Raw genomic sequence first — 16282 nt, forward strand, 5'->3', positions numbered from 1 at the left:
CCAAGCCAGCTAAAGGTATCTGGAGAACAACAATGACAGAAGCTACAAACAGGGTTAAGGTGTCGTTTAAACCGGTATGTCACAAGGATCTCGTGGTTTAAATTTCATCCAAATCGATCCACATACGGATCGCTTTTTTTTTGTGAAAAACCAAACAACTTTGACTGCAACTATTCAGCTTGTCCTGCTTGCCTGACATGCCACTATTCATGAACAAAATGAACGAGATGCGATTTACAGCAAGACGCTTTATGAGGTCATCATACTATATACTATCAATGTGCAAATTCTGATTGAGAATCTCCATTGCCGCCGTGTCCAGTGTGCGGTCTAGAGTCCGTCGCTCTGTTGTGGTTCGATATTACAAACTATGGGATTACGTGTATATTTTTGTACTTTATTACCTGGTAGATGATGGTGGATTTGGTCCCCATTTCTCTGCCGGATTAATGAAAAATACGAAAATCAGTATTCCAAAAGAACTTGTGACCACGTTGAGTCGAGTCAACTGAAAACTCAAGTGATGCGTTCAAGATCCAGCAAGCCGTCAGAAAAATAGAAGCTGTGCAATGAGTAATGTTATTACTCACAGAAATACCACAACGTTTTTGATTTTTCATGGAAACCTAACTTGATAAAAATGTAATCCAAGAAAAAAAGGTCACCAATAAATGTACATAAGTTCGATTGCTATCGTAAATCTCCGTCGATGCATAAACCTACGTAAATACGTCATCATTGATGCACACAAGACCCAATGTCACCTGCCGTCACAGACTCTGATGTACTTACACACAACAAGGTTAGTAACAATGACAAGATCTGGTTTAAAGTAAGAAATATTCGTTTTTTTTAAAGAAACATGAATAAACAGTTTCTTACAGCTAAACGTAGCAGATTTAAATAAATAGACAGAAAGTGTTAAGTATTGATCAGTTCTTCCATAATGACTCTAATGATGAATTCATGTTAAAGGGGAATAATCCTCTCTCCAAAATTGAAGAAGATCCAAAAACCACAAACAACAATAATTAATCTGTTTGCGTTGATAATTCTGAAAATGCAGATTTAAGTTCAGAAGAGGAAACGGTGAAACAGGAAGTATTAGAGCAGCACTTTGATGACATTTGTCTATAGCAACAGTAGAACGGTATGATTATTGGAGACGAAACCAATGAAGCAAAATGTTTCCCTGTTCTTTTCCCGAACAACAATGGGAAGGTTTCATATGTGTTGACGTCAGAGTTTCCGTGAGAAAAGATTGGTGCCGGTCAACGTGTCCTGGGAGATTTCAATTTACCGGACAAATGGGAAAGATTCCGGTGAAATATTATCTGTGTTTATTGAGCTTAAAAACATTTGACAAGCAGGCTATATAGAGAATGACATCATCAAGGCATGTAGATGTATAATATTCTTTATTGGATATTAAAAATAAAATAAATCCCGCTGGTAAACACCATTTAAAAAAATAAATAATTAAAAATTACGAGTATTACTACTTGAAATCAAATAATTTTACAAATGACAAGTGTAGCCGCTTTAATTAACATTTCACTAAAATAACATTTTGATCAAATCAAAAACAAAATAATTATGGCAAGTAGGTCTTAATAAAATAAAGTTTGTGGTGTTATCCATCTTCTTTGGAACGTCCCCTCGACATATTTTACACAATAAGTATTTACCGTCTGCTTTGGTCGGAACTTAGATATACAAAAAAACGCCAAACTCTGGATGTATGTGTCCCAACGACACAGTACTCAGAGCTCCGTGTGTGTGTGTGTGTGTGTGTGTGTGTGTGTGTGTGTGTTTACTGTGTTTGCAAGTGCAACCTTTCCACAAGGGAGGGGGGGGCGGGGCTTAGTTCTATATCGACAAACGTGATTGGTCAGAGGTGAAGCTTTCAGATCAGCTTTAGATCGTCCAAACTGATTGGATTCCCGTTGCAACTTGCCGGGCGCGGAAATGAACAGATCTGCAGAATTTTATTATTATTTTTTTTTTAATCAAAATGATTCACCCAGCACTAATTCAAATTGTGCTTGGAGGAAATTTTTTTCCACCGGACATTATGACCAGAGAGATTTGAATATGTCTGACTACAACAGATTTTCCCGGTCAAAAACCGGCATTTACCGGAAAACAGAAACGCTCGTTGTCGTCCAAATTTGATTCACACTGATCTTCATTTGTGTCAGGAAACATTCATACAACTTTATAAACTCACTGAAAATTGAAAAACATCAGCGTTGCATTGAGAACAAAGTGACTTTGTGACATCATGAACCAACGCGGTCCACGGTTTGTGCTACATTGCACAGAATCTAGAGTGTTCAGTAATACATATCTAACATGACTAACATGACTAAACTGGACCTGTGTATTGCTGCCCGCTATATTTATTATCATAATAACAATAATAATAATAATAATAATAATAATAATATTTACAATAATAATAATAATTATTATTATTATTAGTGTTATTATTATTATTAATATTATTAATATTATTAATATTATTATTATTATTATTATTATTATTATTATTATTTATTTTTAGTTTTTGATACCCATATTTGTGAGTGATTTCAGTAGTAAGATTTCACATTCAGTAGACTGCCTCATTCTAACTAACTTGTATGGAAGCCGAGTCCCGACGAGTTCAGCTTCTTGGCTGGGTAAAATAAGAGAAACACATAGGCCAGTTCAGCTCGGGCCACATTCCATTTCTGTCATTTTGATCTCTCTGCTGTGTAGAAGGTGGACGCTCTCTTGAAATCAATCACAGTCCCTGAATGGATACCGGCCCCATGGTGCCAGCAGGAATGCAGAAGGGAATATAAACAGACACACAAAAAAAATAGATTCACAGGCTTTTTGGAGCCAAACTGCTTTAGGAATCTATAGGTTTCAACATGAACTACTCTTTCGTGTTTGTGCCATGATTTATTCTAACATCCAACTCTAAACAGCTGCCAGCAGCAACATTGCAATACAATTGCTGTAATATTAATTCTAATTCAAATGATCCTCCATTTCCCGATGCCACTGATTCTCTGGCTGCAGGTATTATGGGCTGTCAGTCTGGTTCCCAGACGTCATCAAACACCTCCAGGCGGACGATTATGCCTCCAAGGTCAAGACGTACAGCAATGAACACATCGAAGAGTTCACCTTCAATTTCACCCTGGAAAACCAGATCCACACCAGCGGCGTCTTCATCAATGACAGGTAGGACAAGGAAACCACTGGGTTATGTCAGGTATAACGCATGTTATTCAAAAAGTCACCAAATTAACTGTGACCCACATCAGGTCTTGTCAGTATGCCAAGTCAATTGGCTGTTTGAAGTTTTAAAACAGCAAATTTGACTGGATAAAGTAAGGGATAATGTTCAGCCTGCCGGTCATTATTGCAAACTAACCCCCTCAGAGTGGCAACATCTTAGCAAACTATTCAACCTACAAAAAAAGCCCTACATATGATGAACCTATTTACTGCTATTAATGAGAACTAGTCATATCCACATTCATCTCGCCGAGCCTTTAATTGCAGTTTCTATGAAGCACCACAAGATGTCGCCACCCGTTATCGTTACATTAACATGCAGGCAGAGTGAACTGAGGGACATGAATCCAGGCGTAGAAGTGGTTGCTCGTGACAACAGTCATTATTAACAGATCAGTGGTCATTATTCAGAAATAAGTGACCACTGATTGCAACTATGGACCAACCAGAATCGAGTTTTCCAAAGAGATGTCTAATGATAAAGAATAAGTGCTGCCAAACATAATGAAATAATAGTAGTTCAGTGAAGTAACAATAATATTTTGGAACAATGCTTCAGGTTCATCGGAATGAAGATGAAATCAGTGACGTTTGTCGACTCAACCTTTCGCAACTGTTACTTTGAGGATGTGACGTCAGTGGGATCATTGTTCCGGAATTGCACTTTCATCGCATCACAATTCTTCAATACGGGTAAGACGACTATGTTATGTCATAGCCTAGTGGATAACATCATGGACATTTGATTTATGGTCCACTAAAAATTCACCTTAGGCGATATTAATGTTATTTAGCAGCTTGACCGTTCCAATGTATTTTGTGGACAGACATTGACGACAGTAAGTTGGTGGACGGCACCGAGGTGATCAACAGCACCTTCACCCACAACAAAACGGGCTGCCAGATGACGTTTGACGACGACTACAGTGCCTACTGGGTGTACTTCATCAACTTCCTGGGGACACTGGCGGTTCTGCCTGGGAACATCGTCTCAGCGCTGCTCATGGATAAGATTGGACGGCTGTCCATGCTGGGTAAATTAAGTGTAGTGTGTGTGTGGTTGTATGTGTGTAAATAGGGGCGGGGCTTTGCGGTCATTTATTTTAACATTGACTGTAACTCGTCAAAAAGATTCATGCCATCAGAGCAGTTTTTCATTGTGTGTGAGAGGTCCTGCCTGCCTGCCTATCTATCTATCTATCTATCTATCTATCTATCTATCTATCTATCTATCTATCTATCTATCTATCTATCTGTGGTGTCGGGATGGTGTGGTTTGAGCAGCCACAGCTGTCTTGAGTCTAGGTAATCTAGGCTCTGGATCAGTGTGGCTGTATACTTGATGCTCGTTAGACTAATCATCGAGCAACAAGGGTAAAACCCCTATCCCCACACTCACACAGGAGAGGAGCCCTTGTCATGACATGTTTTGCATCTGCTCCCGACTTGTTCCACCTTGTCTACTTGCGATAATAAACTGATGTGTTTCCAACTCCATTGTCTGTGTCTGTGTCGGAGGGCCCTGAAAACACCACTTAGCGGTGCCTGAACAGGGACTCTCCGGCACAGGGAAAGGACAAAGAAGGGCCGTCCGAAATGAGATCCGGACAATAACATCTCAACTTGATAATATCACCCATTAAAAGACACAATTCCTAATGCAAGGAACAACAGCGAATTATTTGGATTCAACGATAAATCAGGTAAATTGGTTGCCAATCAATCGAAATGCCAATCAATAGAAACACTTATTACAGCCATCAAAGAGCCACAGGGTAGGATAACATACATTCCGCAAGACATCAATAACGTATTCACAGACTTTAATAAGCTATATCACTCAGATAATGAATCAAATATATTAAACATTCACTCATTCCTTGATGATATCGACCTCCCTAAACTATCCACAGAGCAGGCTACCACATTAGATCAAACTCTTTCTCTAGAAGAACTCAGGAAAGCTCTCTTCTCTTTGCCCAACAAATCACCTGGATCAAATGGCTACCCAGAGATTAAGTCACCTCCACCATGCCTCCGCACATGAATGCTGCTCTCATTTTGATTTTCCTCAAACCCAATAAGGACCCAACCCTCACCTCCAGTTACAGACCCATAAGCCTAATTAATTGCGATTAAAAAATTATCTGTAAAACACTAATCAACAGAATTGAAAAAGTAATTCCATTTTTAATTCACCCAGACTAAACAGACTTTGTCGAGGGCAGAAGCTCATCCCACAATATGCACGTGCTACGTGGATGGGCGCTCCGTGCTCGTGGCCGGGTGGGGCAGGCCTCTCCCTTGCGTGGCGTGTAGGTGGGCATGGGGGTACCGCCGGCTGGCCTGCGGGGTGGGCGGTTCGGGTGGGGTGTCGGTCTGTCGGAACGGGGCCCGTCTCCGGGCCTGCGGTCCGTGCCTGGCACCTGCCTCCCGGATTCTGCACCTGCGGCTGTGTCTTGTGCTTGCACTTGGGGGTGGGTTGTATGTGTGCGCGGCTGGGTGTGGGGTCTCCTTGTGCTCCCTGGGACTGGGTTATGCTCCTCGGGGCCAGGCTTGGGGGTTGCTCCACTGGTTTCCGGCTTCTCCGGGAGCCCAGGGGTCTTCTGTGACTGCAGGGCGGGGTGCTCTGGGCTTTCCTGCAGCTGTGGGGTGTCTATGGAGCTGCGGAGCTTGGAGGTGGTGGGGGTTTGGGGGCCCTTTCTGCTGCTTGGAGGCACTACAACATAATACCGACTTTATACACCAGGTCCCATTGAAATAAGTCCTGTCCACTCACTGGTGGACACCTTACACACACACGCACACACGCACACACACACACACACACACACACACACACACACACACACACACACACACACACACACACATATACAGGCGGTCCCATCACACACACACACACACACACACACACACACGCACACACCACCAACACCTGCTTTGAACGCACCCCAGCACCCTCCTGGTTGCATTCCTTTCCTTTCCCCCCTCATTTACTGCCATAACTACGACAGGAAGTGGCCACGTGACCAATTGCTGTTCCAGTTTTTTCCGGACCTCATTAACTCTGTTTATACACGTTGTAGGCCCAGACAAAACATGTTGTCATGCAATGTTTATTTTTCTGTGTAAATGTTGTTTGGTTCTATGTCTTATTGTCTCACCCGTGGTGAATCTCCCCCTCTTGGAGTAGTTATTAGTTGTATATAGACAAAAACATGGTAAAATACAGTAGTTCTCCAAAGAGGAGGATTAGTGGCAGCTCTGTATAACAAAAAGCTGTGCTCTTGTCATCCAATAGGTCATCCACAGGACAGAGTAATTGCAGCATTTCTTGATGATTTAAGAATTAATAAAGAGTTGCATTGCCGGTTGAGAACTTGAACTCCACTTGCAGACTGACTCTGTCCTAGATGCAATAGCATACAAATACTCTGTGTTGTATGCCCAGCATACTAACATCACAGGTTAAAATAGAAAATGAAAAAAATAAAAAATAAAAAAGGAAGGGCCGTCCAAAGACACCCTGAAGCCACCAGCATGTCAACGGGGGCCACAGCACCAACCCTCTCCCAACTGGCAGCGATAGCTCCCAGAGTGTCTAGCAGAGGACCAGGGGTGAAGCAGCAACCACCACGGGTAACCGCCTGCAGCTTCCTGCTCCATCCAGCAGCCACCACGAGGACCATCCAGCAGCCCAGCAGCCAGGCCACCCATCCAAGCAGTCCCCGCAACAGCCAAGCCTGGCTACACCTCCACCAGCCAGCACAGCAGCCCGAGGCTCCATGCTCTGGAAGGGAGGAGAGGGTAGTCTGCTTTGTTGACCTGGGGGAGGGTTACCGAGGGACCGTGCTGTTCCGGGGAACCAGGTTCCTGGGAAGGGGACCAGTTCTGTTTTACTAGAATTTTTTGTTTGTTTGAGGTATGAGAAGCCTTTTTCAGAGTCCAGTGTTTAAGGTATGGGAACCCTTTGTCAGACTCTATAGGTTTTAGGTATGGGAATCCTGTGTCAGAGTGCAGGGATTTTTCTTTTTTTTTTTTTCTTCTCTCTACTGGGGGGGGGGGGGGGGGGGGGGTGGGGGTATGCTTCGGCCAGGGAGAATCAGTTTGGTGTAGGGGGGTATGGGGTGTGGAGGTGGAGTGGTTTGAGCAGCCACACCTGTGTCTTGAGTCTCGGCAATTGGGCCCAAGATCAGTGTGGCTGTATACCTGTTGCTCGTTATACTAATCAATGAACAGCAGGTAAAACCCTGATCCCCACACACACACAGGTGAGGAGCCCTTGTCATGACATGTTTTACATCTGCTCCAGGCTTGTTCCTCTTTGTCTACTCGCTACAATAAACTGGTGTGTTTCCAACTCCATCGTCTGTGTCTCTGTGACGGAGGGCCTGGAAACTGGCCACTCAGCGGGGCCTGAACAGGGTGGCGTGTGGTAGGCGAAACTGCCACACTATCTATCTCTCTACCTACCTATCTATCTTTCTCCCATCAAACAAAGGACCCAATCTGGGCTGCACAGGTGACAATCAACCAATAGAAAGGGGGTAAAAGCAGAGGGGGGCGCATCTGGGACGCCAGATGTTGCTGTTGAGCCCTCTGGAGGTGTCCTGGGCTCATCAACGAAACACCAGTGAAGGAGGGTGCCCACCTGATGACCCCAATGAAGTGATTACCCCTACCGCCACTCAAGAAATCAAGGGAGTGCAGATTATTGTAAGGGATAGTTACAACAAGTCCTATCAGCTCAGCTGATAAACTGGATAATTCCAGTGACTGCTGTGAAAATGTAGCTCACAACTTGAGAAAGACAATGTGACGGCCAGGATAGGTAACTGACAACAGGAAAGACCCCATCAGGGTCTGTCACTTTGGTGCATATGAGTCACCCCCAAAATCCAAGAAGAAAAATACCCCCTGAGTCTGTGAGAGAGGGGGCGGAAGAAGGCTACGAAGAAACCGACCTTGGCATGAACTTGATGATGAATCAAATAATCGGCACAGTACCTGAGACATCAGCTTCTGGACAACTGCTCTGAATATGCAGCTGCGGGTAGTCCAAGATAACATCTCTCAGAGGCCTAAGAATACATCAAGGCCGAATGCAGTGCTTGAAGGAAATGAGGCAGGCCCTCACATTGACCATTATCTCTTGAGAGAAAGGTTGAGTCAGTCAAGTGAAGCACAGTTGCAGGGCACAACCCAAAGTCTGCTGAGCATTATTACCCCAATGGCCGAGGAGATTAATTCAAGCACAACATTTGATCTGGAACCCACCCAGCCTGCTACGGAAAAGAAGATGCAAGGCCACAAATCACAAGTGAAGTGGACGATGTCCAGCAACAAAGATGAGTGGACAACAATCAATACAGACCTGAGTAAAGCTCTGGATGGGCTTTGGGAATCAGCAGAGGAGAAGTGGATTTATTGAGTGACCTTCTACAGCTATGAGGTTTTGACCTGTGTGAACTGATCTTAACCTAGAAAGGTTTGGTAAAAAAGAGGCAGGGAAGAAAACAACATCCACCCCGAAGTCTAAAAGGAAACATGAAATTGAATGGCTTGTTAGGGACAGAAGGGACTTGAAGATACAGTGGAGGAAGGCATCACTGGAGGAGAGAGTGGGTATCAACCTCCTACAAAAAGACATTAAAGATCTCCTGTCACAACTGCAGAGGTCAGAAAACCTCAGAATTTGAGGTTGTGAAAGTTGTGAGGAAGGCAAGGACTGCTTCAGCTCCCGGAATAGACAGACTTCTATACAGGCTGTTTAAGAATGCTCCAGATGTCCTGAAATTCCTCTTGAAACAAATGAACGTGGCATGGAAGAATAAAATCTTTCCCAAAACTATGGCAAAGAGCTGGGGGTATAATCCCTAAGGAAAAGTAAGCCTCAAACATCGACCAATTCCGGCAAATCAATCTGAATGTTGAAGGAAAGATCATCTTTAGCATCATTGCTCAAAGGATGACAATTTACCTGAAACAGAACAGCCTGATTGACATTGACAGTGCAGAAAGCACATATACCAGGCTCCCCATGACCCTGGCTGAGTCTCAAGATGTTAGGATACAAACAACTGCTCCCAGGCTGACAACTGAGATGAAGTGGACCCTGAGGCTGTAGCGCAAGCAAAATCTGCTTTCAGGAAGAGACATTGAACTTGTAGGTCAGGCACAGCATGGGAGAGGTGGTTTTGATCTTGTGATAAGTAGTCCCACTTGGCACAAAGCTATATCAGCCCAGTGGTGAAAGCTGGTTGTTGGTGAGGTCTGCCAGCAAGGTGAGGCAATGCCAGGTGCAAGGGCAGTCTCCCAGGCCAAACAGGACCATGGACAACATGGTAAAACCTGGAGCACCACAAACTTACCTGGAAGAATCCGTGGGAGTTGGAAGGAGACAAAATGTGCTTCATCATCAGCGTCACCTGCATTGTGCATCCCACTTCAAAGAACTTAAAGCAATGGTTTGGAGAAGATCCTTCATGTCCGCTCTGCAAAACACCAGCGACTCTAAGGCACATCCTTACCGGCTGCAAAAGTTTTTCCCAAGGCCCCTACACCAGAAGACACAATCAGGTTCTCTAGCAACTGAAGTGGAGATAGGGCGTTGGTAACTAGTACTGTTGCCAACGCCCTATCTCCCAAAACAACTGGCTTCTCTAACAACACCGTCTTCCTACTTGCAGGATGACGACCAAAGCTTCCAACTACTGGGAGGGAATCAAGCCTGCTGAACACAGCCTGTGACTCGAAGATGAAGACCATTTGCTCATCTTTTTGAGATCCTGAGTCAGAGATCATGACAACAAATCTCAGGTGGGACCTGGTCTTGTGGTCCACCTCACAGACATCCTTATGCATTGTGGAGCTAACTGTGCCTTGGGAGACTGCAGTGGATGAAGCTTATGTACGGAAAATGTTGATATAAGTACACATAGCAGCCGTAGCGGAGCAGCGGGGCTAGAGAGCGTGAGTGCTCCCAGTGGGGGTGGGTTGCAGAGGTTTTGTGGCCAAATCAACCACCAGGATTCTGAAAGAGATGGGAGTTCAAGGGTGGGCCGTTCAAGGGTGGGCCCCTCAGCAAGCCACCAGGTCATTATCGGAGGCTACCGAGTGTAGCAGCAACTGGCTTTGGCTGAAAAGAAAGGACCTGGTCTGCAAGGTGACCGTCAACCTATAGGAAGAGGTTAAAGCGGAGGGGGGCGTATCTGGGACGCCAGATGTCGCCGTTGAGCCCTCTGGAGGTGTCGTGGGCTCATCAATGAAACACCAGTGAAGGAGGTTGCCCACCTGATGACCCCAATGAAGTGCTTACCCCTACCGCCACTCAAGAAATCAAAGGAGTGCTAATTATTGTAGGGGATAGTTACAAGTCCTATGAGCTCAACTAATCCATCTATCTATCTATCTATCTATCTATCCATCTATCTATCTATCTATCTATCTATCTATCTATCTATCTATCTATCTATCTATCTATCTATCTATCTATCTATCTATCTATCTATCTATCTATCTATCTATCTATCTATCTATCTATCTATCTTTCGATCTATCTATCTATCTATCTATCTATCCATCCAGGAGGCTCCATGGTCCTGTCAGGAATCAGCTGCTTCTTCCTGTGGTTTGGCACCAGTGAGTCCATGATGATCTTCATGCTGTGCCTTTACAACGGCCTGAGCATCTCGGCGTGGAACTCCCTGGACGTCGTCACCACTGAGTCCTTCCCGACGGACAGGAGGTGAGCGGGCCAACACCATTAGTGGTGGAAAGTAACTAAGTACAAATACTTTGTTACTGTACTTAAGTCAATTTTCAAGTATCTGTATTCTGTACTTCAGTTTATTCCGTTTTGGAAACTTTCCACTTAATCAATTTCAAAGCAAATATATTTTTACTCTACTACATTTCTAACACAATCACATTATTTTTTACAAACAAGGATTTTTATATACGGTATATATATATATATATATATATCATAAACAAGCAAAAGCAAGAGGAACCGATCAGATTGCGTTGTTCCATATATCAGTACCACCTTCTTACGTGTTTAGGGCTATCAGCGCACGCAAACACACATACAGTATATGCAGAAAACATATTTTATACACATACACGCAGTAATTCAGTCCACCTAAATGGAAAGCTTAATTGAAAAGTCCTTAGTAGTACATTGGGGTGGACATGGTTGCAGAAGAACTTCGTCACGATTGCCCCACTGTACCACGTCGCAGTCGGCTGGAGATAGGTCTGAATTGAAAAGATGCTGATGCCAGTCCATTGCGTTGACTCGCAATAATTGAAAAATAAGTGTTCGGTTAAAAAAGACCTTCAAATTTAAATTATTTTGCCTCCTCTCGCCAGGGGGACGGGTTTCGGGTTCTGCAACGCCCTGTGCAAGCTGGCCGCCGTGCTGGGTAACCTTATCTTCGGTTCCCTGGTGGGCATCACCAAGGCCGTCCCCATCCTGATGGCCTCCTCGGTTCTGGTGGGCGGGGGCCTGGTGGGTCTGCGGCTGCCTGACACCAGGGCAAACGTCCTCATGTAGCCCCGCCCCTGGCTCCCTGGCTGGGATCTGTCCTGAACAAAAACAAAAAACAACGGGTGAAACAAACGGTGGGGACCAACGTATCGCGGTGTGTAAACGGCTTGGTTTCCTATGTACAGTGTCCGAGAAAACTCCTGTGATTTATTGTTTTGGAACCATTTCCCCGGTCTAATGCAAAAATAGACAGTATAAATTCTATTGTTAGCGGCGAAAATACGCTTCCGATTCCCTCACACGCAGAAAGTCAAGGCTGAGTGATTTTGGATTGGGGATTCCACACTACACCTCCACCACTACAGCGATAGCAGTTGAGTTGAGCGACGTGGCCTGGATAGAGCACCAGGCTGTTAATATTGATACGCTCTTATTAAGACGACCCAGATGGGGAGGTAAGTGAAAAACAAGCCGTAATGAGCACATCCGACCGGCTGCGCCACAGCGGAGGGGAATTGATAATCAGACAGACCGGACATGCACGGCAGCTGTACGGCAGCTGGATGGCACGCAGGACCACAGGTAGTTGATGCGCCAAAACTTAAGAACCAAAATTAACTGCACGGATAAACCCAAACCCCAAATCGCAACCAAGATCTCACCTTTACACTCATACTCTCTTCGTCTTGGCGACTTTCATTTGTCGTAAGATAAGATAGAAATGAAATAACATAAGATAAGCTTTATTAATTCAGGAAATTCTACTTGAACGTATCTACTGTACATAAGACACGACGCCCTTTGCACCCAACTCAACCCAGAATAAAAAGGCCATATTTACGAAATGTATTTTGTTGTATGATATGTTAAATCGAATAATATTTACATTTATTTATTTTCTTCCGCAAAAAAAAAAACCTTCTGGTGTTGTCACGTTGAAATGATAGAATTCATTAAATAACTGAATTCATTTACCTATTTATTATTCAGTTCCAATGTTATTCATGTATTTTCCTCCCATGTTGTGTTATTTGTGGGAGGTTCTCTGATTACAGTTGTTTCATTAAATTTAAATTGTCGTTGATCTTTTTTTTGGATCTTGCTCGTGGCAGTGACTTTCAGTGTTGACATATCATGCTGCTTCCTTTTCAAAATACTGAATGGCCTTTTTAAACGTGCCTCTCCGTCTCTGGAGCACTCTCCCTGCGTTCAACCTGTGTCTGGAGGTGAGAGACGGACGGGAAATGAACAGGAAGTTAAAAAAAAAAAAAAATGGAAAAAAGAGAACCCCGTGTCCGAGTGTATACGTGTGATTCTATATGTTGCCAACTGAGTGTATATTGTAATAGATGCTACAACTTATTTCCTTTCCCCTGATGGAAATTTCTTCTGTTATTTAAAACAAATAGATAAATAAAACGTTGGGGGTTTTGAGGAAAAGCCTTATCCAGACACGTGATGCATGGATGTTAAACAAGCGGACAGGGTTTTAAAAATATCTATTTAAAAATAAGAAACTTCACATCGACATCATCCAAAGTCTAGCCTCAGTTTCGCAGCCCTTTATACAGGAAGTTGAATAATTTGACACAGATACCAACGCAGCAGAAAACACTTCATATTAAGGATAATAACTCGCATGTTGATTCTGTAGTTTAAGTATCTAGTATGTAGTTTTATGTCATTTAAAAGTCCTAAATTCCAAAAAATGGCGCTTGCAATTACAATAAAAAAAAACATTTTGGAGTTGGCCATGAGTTCTGTCACGTGTAACCAACGTCGAGTTGAACCCCTTTTGTCCTAAAAACCGTGTCACAATGTTCCATTTTGTAAACAGAATTCCCATCCGGTGTTAAATGGTCACATTTCATTATCAGATGTTTGAACGATCAAGCCCGAATTTGGCTCATTAGATACGCAACCTCCCATAGAGTAAAAAAAAAACAAAAAAAAGAGTCTCCATTTTGGTTTTTGTGCCTGTAATTTGTATTTCCTGTGGCTACCGCTTTTTAAACTGTGCTTGGTGGGTGTCTGTGATCGTAGCGTAGAGGTAGTTCGCCCTTGTACCGCAGTCGGCTTTTTCTCAAAGCTTTTCACCGAAAAAAATAAAATAAAACTAAACACTGGTACGTGTGTTCCCATTAAAAAAAAAATCATTCAAAGCTATGGATTTTGTCAAATGAAATTAAAATCCCTGACTGGGCAAATGTGTGACCGTGTCAGTGAGCTGCTTCTGTGCAACAGATATTTTTAGATGACATGATTTTACTATTTTTGAAAATGAAATTATATATATACCTATACAGCATATATATATATATATATATATATATATATATATATATATATATATATATATATATATATATATATATATATATATATATATATATTCTAGAAGCACTTGCAGTGGCACTAATGTCATTCGGCATCACCAGTAAAGTGCAGTGGGATGCACAAAAGAAAAAATGTTATAAGAGTACCTATCAGTCACAGAAGTAGCAGTTTTTTTTATTTAAAATGTTTTGGGGTGTGGGTGATAGAACACATTAGGCCTATCTGTTGCTATCTGTATAATTCCAGGTGTTTGGAGTGCTTTCACATCCTGTATATGTGAAAGTGTGTGAGTGTGCCTGTGTGTGTGTGTGTGTGTGTGTGTGTGTGTGTGTGTGTGTGTGTGTGTGTGTGTGTGTGTGTGTGTGTGTGTGTGTGTGCGCTCGCGCGCGCGTGCATTGCATATTGACACGTGTACATATTGTACATATCAGATCGGTGGATGGTCGTACTTCTGGGTCTAAATGTCCCCGCTCCTGGATTGACCCATGCGTCTCTGATGCTGTAGGCCTATCTATCTCTGTCGTAACATCTGTGTCCGCAGCTTCCAGCTCCATCGTCGTCATCATCATCTCCCTCCTCTGGAAACTCTATGTATAAAATGTGCATGTGTGTAGAAAGGAACCTTGTGTTCCAATTGTGTTTGATTTTCGTTTCCCTTTCCAAGGCAGATGATAGGCCTGATGACAAAATGTTGATTGATTTATTTATTTTTGTTGTTGTTGAGGGGAAAACAATTAGTGAATGTATCACTCTCGTACGCTTTTTGTCCATCCATTTTATGCAAGTCAACCAAGATGTGTGGAGAAAAGGCTTCTGTGCGCTGTCCTTAAAAAAGGCAAGACTTGATCTAACGACTGGTCATTGGTTCTGAAAGTGTGTGGATAATGTTTGCAAAAATGTTGAGCCGTCAATAAAGCTAAGTCTTGGAAAGGCTGCAGCGACTGCAGACTGCTGCTTTTGGAAGTATATGAAATAAAAACTATGTTCTCTAGCAATTAACATGGCGCATCAATTTAACATTCTTTATTCTTAAACGCACGCACGCACGGCCACGCACGCACGCACTGCAGGGTTCCTCTTCGCTGACGTTCCCAGATTGAGTGATCTCAGATCGACGCTGCCACCTAGTGGCCGATATGAAAACTCCCCGGAAACCAGATAATGAAGTACCTGTAAAGTTGACACCAACATGATGGTTAAAGTGTTTAACATTTTTACCCTAGATTTATTTTTTAAGAATATTCGTTATTACGTGAAAATGACATGTCAATTTCAATCAATTTAGCTGTGTACCACAGATGTCTCAAACCAAGTTCGCAAACGACTTTAGGCCCGGAAAGGTTCACACACACACACACACACACACGCACATGCACACACACGCACACGCACACACAGCCACAGCCACACACACACACACACACACACAAGCGTGTTGACATCTACTCCACTGTGACATCACGCTGCATTTGTGATCTCACAGTGGGTCAGATGTCAAAGGTTGAGACGGGCACTAGTTTTCCTTTAATTTGCGGTTCCCGCCCATTTCCTTCAGAATAGAGTTAGTTCAGAATAGTGTGGAAACACCCTTTGCCGTCAAATCAGCGACAGAAATGAAAAAGCGACAGAACTTGAGCTCTTCTCGCAATGTCACATGCCTTTCACTCCTCACCAGGTATGTTTTTCATAGAATCTGTGCAAAACAGATCAGACGTATAAAGTGTTTGGTTACACTATTTTGGCTTGTTCAAAGTTAACGCTCAACTCAGTATAAACTGGCTATAAGCTGACATTTAATGTCTTCGTGCAATTCCTGGAGAAATAGTCAAAAGTGTGCTGGCCCCATGAGCTTGGGATTACATCACAAAGACTTGGACTTCTTTGCGGAACTATTTTTCTCGTCTGAAAGCTGTTGGGGAAACGTTTCGGCACAACAAGATCAATTTTGTATTTCGCAAAGCGCTGGTCCAAACATGCCACAGAGTTAGAGCACACTTTTAGAGAGGGCTTTTTTTTTTTTTTTTTTTTGTTTGTTTTTTTGTTTTTCTTAAAAGGAAAATCGAGCAAATCTTTTACCGACTGACTCATCGAGAACCGAGTCTCAAGAAAAGAGCCGAAAGTCCCAACGCTACAAACTTGATAATCCAGAGGTTTCGC

General features: G+C 43.1%; 1 protein-coding gene across 1 annotated transcript in view; it reads left to right on the plus strand.

Moving 5' to 3' along the window:
• Positions 1–11854, plus strand: part of sv2ca (synaptic vesicle glycoprotein 2Ca) — a gene marked incomplete at both ends in the record, with an annotated part of 33587 nt that extends 21733 nt beyond the window's left edge. The window contains 5 exons of the mRNA XM_080004570.1: positions 3073–3237; positions 3854–3987; positions 4122–4328; positions 10885–11044; positions 11671–11854. Coding sequence (XP_079860696.1) covers positions 3073–3237; positions 3854–3987; positions 4122–4328; positions 10885–11044; positions 11671–11854 — 850 coding nt within the window. The remainder of the gene's footprint in view (positions 1–3072; positions 3238–3853; positions 3988–4121; positions 4329–10884; positions 11045–11670) is intronic.
• Between the last annotated feature and the right edge of the window lie 4428 nt (positions 11855–16282).

Source organism: Zeus faber, assembly GCF_960531495.2.
Source record: "Zeus faber genome assembly, chromosome: 7".
Taxonomy (NCBI): Eukaryota; Metazoa; Chordata; class Actinopteri; order Zeiformes; family Zeidae; genus Zeus; species Zeus faber.